The sequence below is a fragment of the Bison bison genome, unplaced genomic scaffold, assembly GCF_000754665.1.
Source record: "Bison bison bison isolate TAMUID 2011002044 unplaced genomic scaffold, Bison_UMD1.0 scf7180017864035, whole genome shotgun sequence".
In the NCBI taxonomy this organism is placed as follows: Eukaryota; Metazoa; Chordata; class Mammalia; order Artiodactyla; family Bovidae; genus Bison; species Bison bison.
In genome coordinates this window covers 6,977,104-6,993,587 of record NW_011494607.1, presented here as the reverse complement: position 1 = coordinate 6,993,587, position 16,484 = coordinate 6,977,104, and the positions used below count along the sequence as shown (strand labels likewise).

The 16,484-nt window shown below is 38.6% G+C and overlaps 1 protein-coding gene across 3 annotated transcripts in view; it reads left to right on the top strand.

The window, feature by feature from the left end:
- The window catches only part of RARS2 (arginyl-tRNA synthetase 2, mitochondrial), a 73,579-nt gene that overhangs the window by 18,125 nt on the left and 38,970 nt on the right, over window positions 1–16,484 (top strand). Inside the window, exons 2-6 of one of the 3 annotated variants that reach the window (XM_010834683.1) lie at window positions 502–575; window positions 3,486–3,645; window positions 6,283–6,385; window positions 7,821–7,904; window positions 14,485–14,582. In XM_010834683.1, the coding sequence (XP_010832985.1) occupies window positions 6,368–6,385; window positions 7,821–7,904; window positions 14,485–14,582 (200 nt within the window). In that variant the 5' untranslated portion in view covers window positions 502–575; window positions 3,486–3,645; window positions 6,283–6,367. Of the gene's footprint in view, window positions 1–501; window positions 576–3,481; window positions 3,646–6,282; window positions 6,386–7,820; window positions 7,905–14,484; window positions 14,583–16,484 lie in introns of all 3 variants that reach the window. The other 2 variants (XM_010834682.1, XM_010834681.1) reach the window with 2 other exon arrangements.

The following is a 16,484-nucleotide window of genomic DNA, read 5'->3' as shown; positions in this document are numbered from 1 at the left end:
CCCCCCATTATTTATTTGTTTGCTTGTTTAAGTAGCGTGAGATTTTTGTCTTTTAGTCACTGCTGTATTCACAACTCCTAAAACAGTGTCTAGCACAAAAAGACTTTATGAATGAATAAAAAGCAAATTATCTTTGGTCCTCAGTGGTTTATCCCTACTCTTTGAAGAAAAGTTTTTTAAATTTACAAATAGAAATTGATCCTTTTTAGTAAACAGTTCTATTTGCCAATATATGGTCAAACCCTCTTCTCGTCCTCAACTCCTGGCAACCACTGATCTAATCTTCAATCTTAGAGTTTTGGGCTTTCCAGAATGTCTAATAAGTTGAATCGTGCATTATACAGTCTTTTGATTCTGGCACTTGTCACAAAACAAAGTACATTTGAAGCTCATTTGTGTTGTGGTTCAGCATTTTTTTTAATTGTTGAGTAGCATTCTGTTAATCTGGAACAAATATATTAACAATCTTGCACTGTTTTATTCTTTTTGTTTGATTTCTAGCTTTCCAGAGTGTTGGATCTTCCACCAGAAAACTTGATCAAGTCAATATCTGCAGTTCCGATTTCCAGAAAAGAGTTGAGTATAATATATTTGTAATGATCTAGAATGTGATTGATTTTGTCAGTTAACCAAAAAATGCAGTTACTCTCCAGTTTACAAAAGAAATTATCCTTAATACATGATTTAATGTGTTATTTCTATGGCTTTAAATAATAAAATTCTATGCTTTAATACTCTGACATGGCAGATTATATTAATATTCTCATGTTGTTTTGATGTCTAGTGTGATAACTGTATGGCAGTCTTTGAGGAATTTGGAATAAGGTTGGAGTTAATTCTGTAACAGCAAATAAAAGAACTATGATTCTAGTTAGAAAATCAGAGTTTTTGAAGAGATCTTAGAGATTAAACACGTATCTAATGCCTGAATACTATTGTGCCATGTTGACTGCTAGATTTTTAGTGGTTTTGTTTGGTTTCAGTTTTTTTGTTTGTTTCCATTTGAGGACCCCCCCAGTGATAGAGAAAGCAGTGGCATCCCACTCCAGTACTCTTGCCTGGAAAATCCCATGGACGGAGGAGCCTGGAAGGCTGCAATCCATGGGGTCGCTAAGAGTCGGACACGACTGAGCGACTTCACTTTCACTTTTCACTTTCATGCATTGGAGAAGGAAATGGCAACCCACTCCAGTGTTCTTGCCTAGAGAATCCCAGGGACGGGGGAGCCTGGTGTGCTGCTGTCTATGGGGTCACACAGAGTCGGACACGACTGAAGTGACTTAGCAGCAGTAGCAGCAGTGATAGAGAACTACTGGTTAGGGCTACATATACTCTATATAGTTGCTACTTGGATTCAGAGAGAGCTGTTTTGTGAGTTTGATCATTCTCATTGATACTTGTTTACCAGGTGACTGCTGCTGCTGCTGCTAGGTAGCTTCAGTCCTGTCCAACTCTGTGCGACCCCATAGACAGCAGCCCACCAGGCTCCCAGTTGACTAGAAAATTTCAATACTTGAATAAAATACTCTCTCAGTTAATTAATAATGACAAGAAATTAGCTACGTAGTAGGCGTAATGCTTTAAGCTTAAATTATCATTATACTGTTACGATATAATGATACCATTATTACTATACCATCATGTCCTTAAATATTTTGTCCCCTTAACTTTGTTAGGATTTTAAGACAAAGTAGAATGAATGTTTTTTCCCAGAATAGGACAAATGGATAAGTGGAAAAGAAAGAGAAAGGCTACATATGATCTTGTAAAAGAGCATTTTTAAAATAGCCTGTTACAACTTCATCTGTATTGAGTTCCAAGAATAGAGGAGACCACTGACCAAAAGATGGGCTTTGTATGTAAACTGATTCAGTGTTGCGAACAGTTACCTAATTTATGAATCTGTAAAGGGCATTTTGCATAATAATGGAAATGCCTGTTTTTATTTTGTGTTTCAAAGACCTTTAGTAAGCTGAACTGTCTTGACCCATCTTTTGTTTCTTGTTTTTTTTTTTAAATGAGGTAACATTATATATATTTCACATGGACAATATTCTGTATACAGTATAGCATGCTTTGTCACCACCAAAAATTTAGTGTTCCATCTGTCATTATGCAGCTGATCCCCTTTACCCGTTTACTTCTCCCCACCACCCCTTCCCCTCTAGTAACTAGAACTCTGTATCTGTATGTTTGATTTGATTTGTTCACTTATTTTTTGTTCTTTATACTCCACATGTGAGCAGAATCATACGGTATTTTTCTTTCTTGGTCGGACTTACTTCATTGAGCATAATATCCTCAAGGTCCATCCACATTGTCCCAAATGGCAAGATCTCGTCTTTTTCTATGACTGAGGAGCGTTCCATTGTTCGTGTGTGTGTGTGTGTGTGTGTACATCTTCTATATCAATTCATTTATGGGCACTAGTTTGTTTTATACCTTGACTGTTATAAATAATGCTGCAATAAATATATGGGTGCTTGCTGCTGCTAAGTCGCTCAGTCGTGTCCGACTCTGTGCGACCCCATAGACGGCAGCCCACCAGGCCCCACCGTCCCTGGGATTCTCCAGGCAATAACACTGGAGTGGGTTGCCATTTCCTTCTCCAATGCATGAAAGTGAAAAGTGAAAGTGAAGTTGCTCAGTCGTGTCCGACTCTTAGTGACCCCATAGACTGCAGCCTACCAGGCTCCTCCGTGCATGGGATTTTCCAGGCAAGAGTACTGGAGTGGGGTGCCATTGCCTTCTCTATATGGGTGCTTATATCTTTTCAAATTAGTGTTTTCATATTCTTTGGATAAATACCCAGAAGTTGCTGGATCATATGGTAGCTCTAGTCTTTTTGAGGAATCTCTGTAGTGGCTGCACCAATCTACATTCCCACCAACAGTGTATGAGTATTCCTTTTTCTCCACATTCTTGTCAGCACTTGTTATTTCTCACTTTTTTGACAGTACCTATTCTGATGTGAGGTGATACCTCATTTTTATTTGCGTTTTCCTAGTAATTAGTGATGCTGGGCATCTTTTCACTTGCCTGTTGTCTTGGCCCCTCTTTTGAATAAGATTTTCTATACCTGCTTTGAGTTCCTTTGTGCAGTTCCACTTTAGCAGTCTGAAAAACTAAGATTTTGTTTCATAGAAAATAAATAATAAGGAGGACCTCAATTTCTCTAATCTACCAGTTGAAAATTCTGCATATTGAATTTGTTTAAAGGAATTGCTACTGCTTTGTCTTCATAACCCCAGTTATCCTTTAGAGTACTGAAACAAAACCTAACTGTTCTGTATTTCTAATTTGATTCTAAAGTGCTATAACATGCCAGGAAAATTAAGAAATATTTTTGTTAATGTGGTTTATTTAATGTGATATGAATCTATTTGTTCAGGTAGTCTAATTCTCTGAATTATATAGTTGACTCTTGAACAGCATGGGTTTGAATTGCATGGGTGCAGCTATATGTGGATTTTTTTTTCAGCTAGCATGAACTGCGATACTTCATGATCCATGGTTGGTTGAAGTCAATTGACTACAGAGCCCCAGAAGGTCCAAGGGCTAGTGTTGGCCTATTGGTGGCAGAGCCAGGTCCTGGTGTCTGTAGCTACAAGGCCCCCCTAGTGGTCCCAGTCTGTCAGCTCACTGGTAGGTGGTACTGGGTCTAATGTAACCCTGAGGGTCCAGGAGTAGTGCCAGCAATGGGGGCGGGGGGAGGGGAGCCGGGTGGGGGTTGGTCCTGGGCCCTCTGGTGGGCAGGACCAAGTCCCAGGGAAGCTTGGGACTCTGGAGGTCTTGAGATGCCTGACCTTCAGCTGGGTGGGGCTGTGTCCCTGCCCAGAGATGTACTTGGCCTGATGTGTCCCATTATTGATGATGACAAGCTGATCAGCAGGGGTGGGTCCTGAGGTGGCTGGCTGTGTGACCAGGGGACCCCAGGGCCTGGTACAGGCCAGCAGATGGGTAGGGCTGGGTCATAAGACAACTGGCTACAGGGCCCCAGGGATCCTGAGACTAGTGCTGCCTCTCTGTTGGGGAGCTAAGTCCTAGGGTGGCTAGCTGCAGGGCCCACAGTCCCAGAGCCAGTGTTAGCCTGCTCATGAACAGGGCCACGGCCTTGAATAGTCCTGGGGCTGGTGATGGCCTCCTGGAGGGCAGGGTCAAAGTGACCCAAGGCTGGTGATCGCCCACTGGTGAGTGTGGCCATGTCCTGACCCGGCTGGCTAAGGTGCCCGGGATATCCTGGAGGTGGTGTCAGCCTTATGTTGAGTAAGGCTGTGTCCTAGTGGGCTGAGCCATATCTTTTGCTGCAGGGTCCAGGAATCCCAGGGCTGATGCCCACCCCAGTGAGGAAGGAGGGTCCCTATGAACACTTGTGGCAGCCTGGGGATCCCTTGGCTATTGTCAGCCCATTGTTGGGTGCGGCCATGTACCTGGCCTGGAATACCCCCAAACTAATGAGACTGGCTAGTACCTGAAGCTGGAACCCAGCACTAATAAGCTTGAAGGAGAATTTCAAAATGGTATTTACTAGCACCAGTATCCTCATGAATGAGCTCCCTAAATTGACTGCTATCAGTGTCTCTGTCCCAAGTTGTGCTGCTATACTTAGTCACTCAGTTGTGTCCCACTCTTTTGTGACCCCATGGACTGTAGCCCACCACGCTCCTCTGTCCGTGGAATTCTCCCAGCATGAATTCTGGAGTGGGTAACCATTTCCTTCTCCAGGGGATCTTCCCAACCTAGAGATGGTACTTGGATCTCCTGGATTGCAGGGGGATTCTTCACTGTCTGAGCCGCCTAGTCATCCAGTGACTTCAGTGGATAGTTGCTCTGTTAAATAGTTGCAGTTTTCATGTGCATGCAGAAGGAGGTTAGCTCAGGGTCTTTTTATTCTGCCACCTTGGTCACTGCTCAAGGCTCAGGAAAATTCTTAGTGGTTATTATTGACTAGATTCCTTAATGTGATCAGAAGTTACACAATTTTTTAGACATATGCCTGGATTTCAAGAATGATAAGGAAGTTATTTGTGCTCCTGTGTTTTGTGTTGAAGTGAAGTGAAAGTCGCTCAGTCGTGTCCAACTCTTTGCGACCTCATGGACTACACAGTCCATGGAATTCTCCAGGCCAGAATACTGGAGTGGGTAGCCATTCCCTTCTCCAGGGGATCTTCCCAACCCAGGGATTGAACCCAGGTCTCCCACATTGCAAGCGGACTCTTTACCAGCTGAGCCACCAGGGAAGTCCAAGAGCAGGTGAGGGGGCTAGAAATGGGCTAGACAGACAGTGGTTCAGCCCACCTATTCTGCCCAGAGAGTCTCATTCTCTACTTCGTTATTAAACATTCAGTGTCAGTAATTAATTGGAAGTTTGTATATTATTTTTATACCTTGAACAATTTCAAACTATAGAAAATTTATAGAGAATAATGTAATGAACACTCATGCTCACTTTCTAACATGTTAGGTCTTAATTTTTTCCAAATTTTGTTTTCTACAAATCAAACATTGGTTACTGTTGAAGCCACCTGTATACCATCCTTCCTTAGAGATAACTGCTCTTTGAAGGAAATGATTGTTTTCACTACTCGATTGCCTAGTTTCTTTCTTGGTTTCTTTGTTTTTGCATTGTTTCATCACCAACCCAATGAAAAGAATGGCAGTGTCTGTCTCTTTAAAGAACTACTGAGTGTTAAGAATAATACAGTGGCACCCCGCTCCAGTACTCTTGCCTGGAAAATCCCATGGATGGAGGAGCCTGGTGGGCTGCTGTCTATGGGGTCTCACAGAGTCGGACACGACTGAAGCGACTTAGCAGCAGCAGCATGTTAAAATTCAGATTTCACCAGTTTTTAAAAATTTTGCTTTGGTCATCTGAAGGTCAATGAAGAGGCTTGAAAGAAGGAAGTATTTGAAATAGTGGAGGAAGATTTGTAGAAGAGGTCAAGAGACTTGAGCTTTTTCTGACTCTGTTTAGTAGTTGCAATAGACTTTTAGGGGAGACAATGAACTTGCCAGACATCATTTTTCACATTTGTCAAATAAGGTGGTTGCTGTGTGTCTCTTACAGAGATACCATAAGGCTACAGCTGGGTGATGGAAGAGGAAGAATTTTATAAGATAAAGTACTCAATCAGTACATAGTGATGATACTTCTAATTGCTTTGCTTTCTTCTGATAAGATTATGTCAGTGTAGAGAACCCAAAGTGATTAGTCTTTTTTTGTTTTCCCTCTGGTAACATTTTTAAGGTAACAGTCTTTTCCTGTTTCACGTCTGTCTTTAGAGAGGTAGCTGACTTCCAGCTTTCTGTGGATTCTCTATTGGAAAACAACAATGACCATTCAAGACCAGATATTCAAATTCAAGCCATGAGACTGGCAGAGAAGGTACTTTAGCACTATTATCTCTTTTGACATTATAATAAACATGTTAAATAAAAAAATATTCTGCAGGCTATGTCAGCCATAATAATGAATTTAATAGTATTTTTGTTCAAGACACCTTGGAAAGTATAATTTAAATTTATTTTAGCTGCATATTATAAGGTTAGGATGGTTTTTGAAATTAGTTATGAAACACTCCTGTTGAGCTGACAGTATTCAGTTTTTTTATTACTTATAGGAAGACTGAGTGTTAATTAAATTTACACATTGAAGCTGGATGGACTTCTGAATTCAGGAGAACAAGTTTAATAAATTAGAACAGTGGGCTGCAGTTTTAAAAAATGAGTTTCTGAGAAGATGAACATTAAAATATGCGAAGAAATGATTAGATGTAAATAGAACCATGATTTCAGAGAAGTGGTTAGATAATTTAGTAATCCTCTTTCATTTCTAATATCTCCGATGGGCTCAGTATCTGAGAGAGGAGTTGACAGGACTGTGGAGAATGACCACATCTAAACTGTGAGCGTCTAATACCTTCAGAAAGAAAGAGGAAGATCTGGGACAAAGTTGTTTTGTTTTTGTTTTAAATAGGATTACTACATGTGACACTGAGGAAGGCATGGGCACTCTGAAGAGTCCAAACAATGAAAGTCAGTTTCACAGAAAAAAATATATAAAGAATGAGTATAATAAAGAGGCTCTGGTAGCTAAGTCAATGTTTATTTGACCACAGAAATCACCCCGGGTTTTTTTTCTTTTTTTGCCACACTGCACGCAGGACCTTAGTTCCCCAACTAGGGATTGAACCCATGGTCTCTCAACCCAGATTTTTATCAGGAAGCATACCAGGAATAAAATTCTCCTAACTACAATATTTATTTCCTCCTCCTGTGAGTTCTCAAAAATGAAAGCTGGTGGCTCCTCAGTAACAACAGGTATCTCTTTAAGTCTCCCAGCTGCTTTGAACATCTGGTTGGTTAAAAATGTAAAGCGTGTTCATTAAAGACCAAATATTTAAATTTTTTACATATTTTATGGGGGTGTAAGTTGTTTTAGCAGAGGCCCTAACAGGGTATCATGTTCTAACACTCTTACGAAAGGTGGGTAAAATAAAGAGTTCATTGCATGTTATAGTACGTGAGGTGGGGGTCAAGTGATGGCTCCCTTTTTTCCACATTAGAGAATTTGAAGTGAGAGAATGGGAAAGAGGAAGCGAGAGTCTCTGAGTAGAGTAGCATTCCAGCCGGGAAAGAAGAAAACATGTGAACACAAATATAATGACAGAGCTGGAGAGACCAGCTAAGCCCAAGTCCAGACACATGACTATGAGAAAGGACACATCTGCTGTCCTTGGAAGCCAGTCCCATAGGATTAGAACTGCAAAACTCATTAGGCCTATTTTATAACATACCTGTTTTACTTTATATCTTTTCAGCTAAAATGTGACACAGTGGTGAGTGAAATCAGCACTGGTCAAGGGACTGTAAATTTCAAAATCAACAGAGAACTGTTAACAAAGGTAAGAATGGGTTACGGTGCAGCTGTTGCACCTTCTCTCGTTCCCTCCGCTTCAGCTACAGTGTTTTCCCTCCAGTTCTTAAACTTATCCTGCCTCCTCTTGCCTCAGAACTTTTACACATTCTGATCCCACTGCGTGGAAATCACCCCAAGTTCAGTCTGCTTATCCTGCACATCTTGGTTTTTCCCTAGCAGTGCCTTTCTGACCCCTTCATTCATACACTCTCTTAACACTGTATATGCCTCCTTGGCAAAACTTAACTGTAGTTGGTATTTTACATTTTTCTTATTTGATGAATGCCTTTTGCCCTTTAAACTCTAATTTCCATTAGGGCTTATAGCATCTGTTTTTCTCACATACACGGTTCCTAGCACAGCACCAGGCATGCAGTAAGTGCGAGATACTATTATTAAATGAATCATTGGACTCCATATTGAATACAGGAAAGCAGTACATTGAAAGTACATTGTACAAAGTACAAAGTAGTACATTGAATACTTTGAAAGCAGTAGCTGGTTGCCACTCTTTAGTAGCCTATAATCTATTGGAAGCATAAGATGTATACGAGAAAAACCGTAAGACTCTTTTTCTTCTAATAAAACAATATGAATTTTCTTAAAGTGGTACAGTAAGCATAAGAAAGATCAGAGATGGTGAAATAGAATGACCTGAAGGAGTTGGGGAAACCTCATAGAGGAATTGGGTCTCTGTTGAGTGAGTGTGGAGGACAGGTAATCCTAGATAAGCAGTGGTGTGAGACCCTTTGAGTTTTATCTCAATCGAACTTTAAAATTTATCATAATGCATTGTTTGGTCTATTATTAAAAAAAAAAACAAAAAACAACACAATTGTTGGATAGGTCAGACTTTGTATATACTATGGTCTTTAATTGCAAATAAAGATAAAACCAAAACTTCTAATAGTTTCTTACCAAGGTTATATAGTTTACAGATATTTACCCATCAGTCCTATAATTCTTCTGAAAAAGTGTTTCATGCTTGTCTTTAGATCTTTGAACTTTTTTCTTTTATCTTTTTTTCCACTGTTATTTCAAGATTAAACTTGTTAAACCAAAATCTGTCACAGGGACAAGAAGGAAATTTGTTTTGAGATTGTCAAAAAGTGTCTTTATCTTGTTGGGCTCTTGATAACATTTCATGTCAACTTGGCAAACCAGTGAATCTAATGTCCCATTTTGAAATAAATAACTCTTTCTTCCCAGTTGCTTTTTCAGTGTTTGTAGAAGGAGAAAGGCAGCTTACCAGTGTGCCTTCCAAATTTTAGGCCCCTTGATAGATGCCAATATTTTACATTTTTTGTTTTCCCTGAGATGGGAAAATGTGCTATGGTAGATGTTTGCCTTTATAGCCAGCTTAGCTGAAGGAGATGTGGTTTATATTTCGAGGCAAGGCATATATTTTGTTAATAATTTAAAATTTCAATGGTTGTGAGTTTTCATGCTTTATTACAATTAATTGAGGTTTTTCTGTGGTATAAGGATGCCCACTAGCTCACTTATTAAAAATATTCGCAAATCCTTCTCAGTTGACAGTGTGGGGGAAAAAGTGAGAGCTTTGGGGTTCAGCTGCTCTTCCTCATGTGGAAACCCTCCCTTCATTGTAACAACTTTGAGGCTCTGGATAATGTGATTTTCATTAAAGGGCAAGCCGATTGCTTACAGAAGCCCTGCTCAGTGTCACAGTAAAGATACATCCTAGAGCAGTACTCATAGTTTGGGAAAGGAATATTAAGCATTTTACCTGTGTTATAAGTTATGATTTAATAATTCTTATCTGCTCAAAGCCTAATTTCTTCTACACTTGGCTCCATTATTTTTGGGCCTTAAACAATATTCACTTGTGAGTCTCAAGTTTCCAGATCGCATTGAAAAGAAAATTCAACCCTCTCAGGACCATTATAAAACTTTTTTTCCACTTTGAAGTTATCAAGATTAACATGTAGCCGATGATCTATGTCCAAAACTTAATCATCAAGCAGAGAATTATGAGTTTGTCATTGCTTACACGTGTACAAATTCAGCCTTGCATAAAATGTATCTGTTCATGCATTGCAATTGAGTTATTAATACTGGCAGAATCGGGATGATTAAATGTTAGCTTAGGTTTGGATCACTAATAGCAGTTTATACTGTCCTCATATAAATCATCCTCAAAGGTAGGAGGCTAAAATGTGAAATTAAAAGTAGTGCAAACTGCCAAATCTCTGGGGCTAGATAATACTATATTTTTCAGTGCTAGAAGAACTTATCACTATGAAGAACGATCACTTTGGTACCAAACTTGTTCCTTGGGCTTCCCTGATAGCTCAATTGGTAAAGAATCTGCTTGCAGTGCAGGAGATCCCGGTTTAATTCCTGAGTTGGGAAGATCTGCTAGAGAAGCGATAGGCTACCTACTCCAGTATTCTTGGGCTTCCCTTGTGGCTCATCTGGTAAAAGAATCTGCCAGCAGTGCGGGACACCTGGGTTTGATCCCTGGGTTGGGAAGATCTCCTGGAGAAGGGGAAGGCTACCCACTCCAGTATTCTAGCCTGGAGAATTCCATGGACTATATAGCCCATAGGGTCACAGAGAGTCAGACACAACTGAGCAACTTTCACTTTCACTTTTCACAGATGACTTTCAGAAGGAACTATAGCTTCAATTAATAGTTAATTCGGTTTACAGGGAGGAAAAACAGAAAACAAGTTTAACCACATAGGGAAAAAGCAAACAAAATCCTATTTGGGTTTTTTTTTTTTTTTTGGTGTGCCTTAGAAATACACAATGAATAACCTTATTTTTTATTTCACATACATGCAGTTTTATTTGCCAAATTCAACTGTATATGCTCTTCCAAAACTTAAGGAAAAGGAAAAAAAAAAGACTGATTTCAGTGGCTCTAACTTTGCTCATTATTTCACTAATTGAGTTTATGTCAGTAGGCAGTGGTTACATTCAAATCATGTGTAGTGTCAGTTGAACACGTGGAAAGAATGAATGATTAAGCATGTTTCAGCTACTGACTAAGGAACTGACCTGTTAATCAAGCAGTGGTAGCTTCATTAGAAGTTCTGTTGAAAGTTGTAGAGAAATACCAACCAATAAAGAATTCAATAAAATGGCAAAATTCATCCACAGAAAATGAAATGGTGGGAGGTAAATAGAAAGTACCAGCCAATTGGAATAGTCATTAATTGGCTAAAGCATTCCAAAAAGTGAAACTTTTGAAAGATTTAATTTCTGCTAAGTTCTTTATGTACCTCCATTTACATTACCAAGTATATCTTACCTTTAAACATAAATATTGGTGAATAGATGGCCCCTAACTTATTTCTCTTTTGTAATATCAGGTAACTTTACTAGCTCTCTGACATTCTTCTTTGTGCCCACTAATTCAATAAACCCCTTGCTTATTATTTGCCAGGGACTATATTACTGAAATACAGAGACAAATGGCATGTGTCCTGGCCTCAAGGAAAGAAAAGCATAAAAAAATCACAAGTAATGTGTAATGGCTGGACACTGGGATGAATCATATAATGAAGGCATGTATAAGATGCAACCCCGGTGGAAAGAAAGAAGCACATAAATCTTTTCTTTTTTTCCTTTACTCCCTCAAAGTAAATCTGTCTTGAGGAAGCAAAAGGTAACCTTGAATTAGGATGAAAATAAAGAATATACTTGGGGAGGCATTCCAGGAAGAGGGGACAGTTGGGCCAGGGTACAAATAAGAATATGGCATTGTTTGGAAGTCAGAAGTTGATTGAGTATGATTTGTACATTGGATGGCATGGGGAAGGATGTGAAATTACACAGTGGGAATAATAGTTTCATAATAGTGCATAATAGTTTCAGCTTTTTCCTCTGTCGTCATTTCCATGGTGAGTTATGTGTACCAAAGGTGGCCCCTGTTATGATTTTTTGGTATTATGCTAATGAAATTTATTTCATTTTAATCATTATATATTATCTGTTATTATAAAACACTTCTAACTTGTGATTTTTATCAGTATTACAGTGTGCTTTTCAACAAATTAAGTTCCTCAAAATTAAAAAAGTAAAAATGATATGCATGTAAAAATCAAACCAGAAACTGGTAAAATCACTTAAGTGGTAAGAAGTCATTGAAACCTTTAAACAGAAAGTAAATCATGTCTGACTCTCTTGTGACGCCACGGTGTTTAGCCCACCAGGCTCCTCTGTCCATGGGATTCCCAGGCAAGAATACTGGAGTAGATTGCCATTTCCTTCTCCAGGGGCTCTTTCCAACCCAAAGATCAAACCTGTGTCTCCCATATTGGTAGTCGGATTCTCTATCACTGAGCCACTAGGAAAGCCCATAGACCTGATTGAATATGTATATTATGTAAGATAGGTGTTACTTTTCTGTTTTAGTTTTTGTAGCAGTGTAGCTGACAGATAATGAGGGTCTAAACCAGAGGAGAAAACTAGAATGATATGTAGGAGACAGCACATGCAGAGCTTGGTGATTAACAGATGATTGATTCTGGAGGTTGAGGGAAAAAGGCAGATCTTAGGGACTCCCAGGTCTCTGACTTGGTTAGCTGGAGGGTTCAGAGTGAAGTTTGTGGAAATGAAAAATGTAAAAGGAAGAGGAGTATGTTCTATTTGAAGTGCCTGAGGGAGATGCTCGATCCTAAGTTGTGTAGATCAGTCTATAGCACAAGATTCTGGTAGGTAAGTGGTGAAGTCTTAGGACTTTACACCTAGAAGAAGTGTAAATAAGGAACGAGAAGTGAGGAAAGAGTGCAGCGAGGGAATCGGGGTGGGCATTGAAAGAGGGATCTACAAAGGAAAGCAAAAGTCAGTAGAATGATGTCACTGCAACCAAGGAAGGAAGGGTAGTTTCAAGGAGGAGGGAGTCGTCATCCACCAAAATGATGCTTAAAAGTGGTTACCCCTGGGGAAGGCAGAAAGGGACGAGGATTAGAGCAGACTTTAGCCCTATCTTAATTTGTTTAGTTTTTTTAATTTTACAAAAAATGAATTGATTAATAAACACAACTTAAGTATTCAGCTGAGTTGACATTTAAAATACCGATTTTGAGAGCACCTTCAGTGAAGTAGTAGAGAAAGAAACTAGTTAGCAGGTGGGTTCAATTGTCAGTGAGTGCTTTGGAAGTGAAGCACATAAGATAGTCTTAAAGATTTTTTTTTCTTAGTTTGTTTATGCCAGAGAAATCAATTATTCAAGAGTCATTTGTTAAAAGAGAATTCTAACTAACTGCTACTACCTTTTTTGGAGTCTGCCATCCCTTACATAAAAAGGGATAGAGGATGAAAAGGATGGATAAGCCTTAACCTCTGAATGATCCAAATGTGAATTACCTATAACATTTACTGCCCTATTTGCAGTCTTCTTGTGACCCATGTTCTTGGAGTAACAAACATTGAATGAGTTCCTCGTGTACAATAGACAATATTTAATGTCTATATAATCTTCTCTATATAGCTTAATGCACAGTGTCAGTGAAAGATTTTCTCTATATCTGAACCTAGTTCTTGCATCAGTTAAATGGGAAATGTTGCCCATTTTAAGATTGTAAGGCTTAAAGATAACATAGAAGCTTCTAGACTTGAACCTGGCACTCAATAGAGGCTTCTTAAAAGTGTTGCTTTATTGCCTCCTACTCCCTTTCTGCCTTTTCGATTTAGTGACTGTCTTAAGAGCTCTAACCATAGAATTCTTCATGTCAGAAACTACATTTTTAGGATGTAAAATCCTGTTTGTGGAACAAAATCAATTTAAGAGTAAATAAAAATCTATCAGTCATTTCAAAATCCTACAGTAAAAAATAAATAATGAATAAATGCATCATCACCCTTAGCAAAAAATAAAGTATGAATTTTGTAACCTATATAGTAATTCTGTGGTTAGTAACTAAAAGTTAACCTGGAATATGTTTTGACAGTTTCTGTGGTATTGCCTCATTTCTTATGTAGCCAAGAGGCACTTGAATTATATATATTTTTTTATTTGTTTTCTACCATTACTGAGATCATCAGTATCACAGAAGTAGCAGCACCATGCCGAGTTAACACTTAGGCTGTGGAGTGAGCAAAGTTTTTGCAATGTGACCTTGGGAAAGTTACTTAACCAGTCTGAGCTTCTGTCTCCTCACTTGTAAAAATAATACTCATTTCAGGGTAGTTGTGAGGAGTAATATATATAATACATATAAAATGTTTAGTACAGTGCCTGGCTTGAAATCTGCATTCAATAAATATTAGATGCTGCTTCTAGTATTATTGTTGCTATTTGCTATGGACTTCTGGCAGTTACCTCTCTAAACTTCAGTTTCTTCATCTGTAAAATATCTCCATCATTGGCTGCTGTAAGGATGAATAGACATGAGCCCCGTAGATGTTAACTTGTGTCATGACTACTCTGATTAGCATTAGCGATCAAAGAAGGCAGAGCTGCTAACAATGCTGTAAAATTCTCAGCTCCATAAATTAGAATGAGAAAATTAGCAAGAATTAGTTCCCAGTAACAAAGTAATTGAGAAAATTGCAATTTTTCTGTATCATTAAATCCCATACCTTTTACTTTACAGACAGTACTGCAACAGGTGATTGAAGATGGCTCAAAATATGGATTAAAAAGTGAACTTTTTTCTGGCCTCCCCCAGAAGAGGATCGTGGTTGAATTCAGGTGAGTACCTACCAGTCATATGCATTGGTTGATCAACTGACTGGGCAGGTGGGTATTTTACTGTTATCATCTGGGTCTCACAAAATTACACATGGAAAAATGAAAAATCGGTGAGACTATGTAATTAAAGTCACAGTGAGTTGATCATTAAACCATGAATAAAACTTTTTGAACTTTTAACCAAAAAAGTACCTAATGGTTATTATGGGTTTTTTCCTTTATTAATTATGTATTAATAGATTTTTTGATTTGTTTTTTTAGAACTAGTTCATTTTAGTAGATTCTTAAGGTACATATGATGGTTACTATCATATTAAGAATTGCAAAGTAATATAATTACCAGAAAACAAGCTTTGTTGTGTTTGTGATGTATGTGTATGTATTTTTAGCTTTATTGAGGTATAATTGACCAAATTATAAGGTAAAGTGTACAGCATGATTTGATACACACACACACACACACACACACACACACACACACTCACTCACTCACTCACTCACTCACTCACTCACTCACTCACTCTGTGGGAGGATTTCCCCAGTTGAGTTAGTTAATAGCTGTCACCTTACATATTTACTTCTTTGTTTGTGTGAGAACATTTGTTCTACTTGTTTAACAAATTTCAATTATACAAGATAGTGTTATCTACTGTACTCACCACGTTATACATTAGATCCTCAGTACTAATTGTCTTATAGCTGAAAGTCTGAACCTTTTACCAACCTCTTCCTGTTTCCCCTAGCCCCCAGCCTCTGACAACTACTTCTCTATTCTGTTTCTAAGAGTTTGACTTTTTAGTCTTTAGATCTGACATTTAAATGATAGCACGCAGTATTTGTCTTTGTCTGTCTGGCTCATTTTTCTTAGCATAATACCCTACAGTTTCATCCGTGTTGTTGCAAATGACAGAATTTCCTTCATTTTTAAAGCTGAATAATATTCCATTATATATACATACCACGTTTTCCTTATCCGTTCATCTACTGATGGACACCTAGGCTGTTTCCATACCTTGGCAATTGTGATAATGCTGCAATGCACATGGGAGAACAGACATCTCTTCAAGATAATGATTTTGTTTCCTTTGGATATATGCCCAAAAGTGGGATTGGTGGTGGCTCAAACAGTAAAGAATCCACCTGCAATTCGGGAGACCTGGGTTCAATCCCTCAGTTGGGAAGATCCCCTTGAGAAGGGCATGGCAACCCACTCTAGTATTCTTGCCTGGAGAATCCCCATGGACAGAGGAGCCTGGCAGGCTACAGTCCATAGGGTTGCAAAGAGTTGGACACAATTGAGTGACTAAGCACACACATATTCAAATTATCCCAGATCAGGCTCCTTTATTCTCTTTGCATGTTCCCTTAAGTCCTGGTATACTTTCTTTTTGGCATAAGATGTTCCAGTCTTACTCAGACCTGAAATTGTCCATTTACCCCAAGAAGTCCTAGTTCCCTTTTTGTGAGGGAAGGTATTTAGAAGCCAAGTTCTGGCTATAAGAGTGCTTATTACTACTGGAACTCAATTTTTACCGATGTTACCAATTCAGATCTAACATCCCAGGGTCTATTACATGAAATGCATATTATTTAAAATTACTAAGCCCTGCCTTTTAAGAAGGGTCCTCCCAACTCAAACACTCTATATACTAAATGTTACTCAAAATAAATAGGTCACTGGATTAAGGTTTATGAACACGTTTGGCTATAAAGAGATTAGTTTGTCCTAAAAAAAAAAAAAATAAAAAAAATAAAAATTACCAGAAAAATAGCTTGATGTTTTAATATGGCTCTAAATAGTCTTCATGATAACTTTCTTACATGCCATGCCATCAATAAAACTATCTAATCTTTGAATTGTTCTTAGGTAACCAAAAAAAAAAAAAAAGATTACTTTTGGAG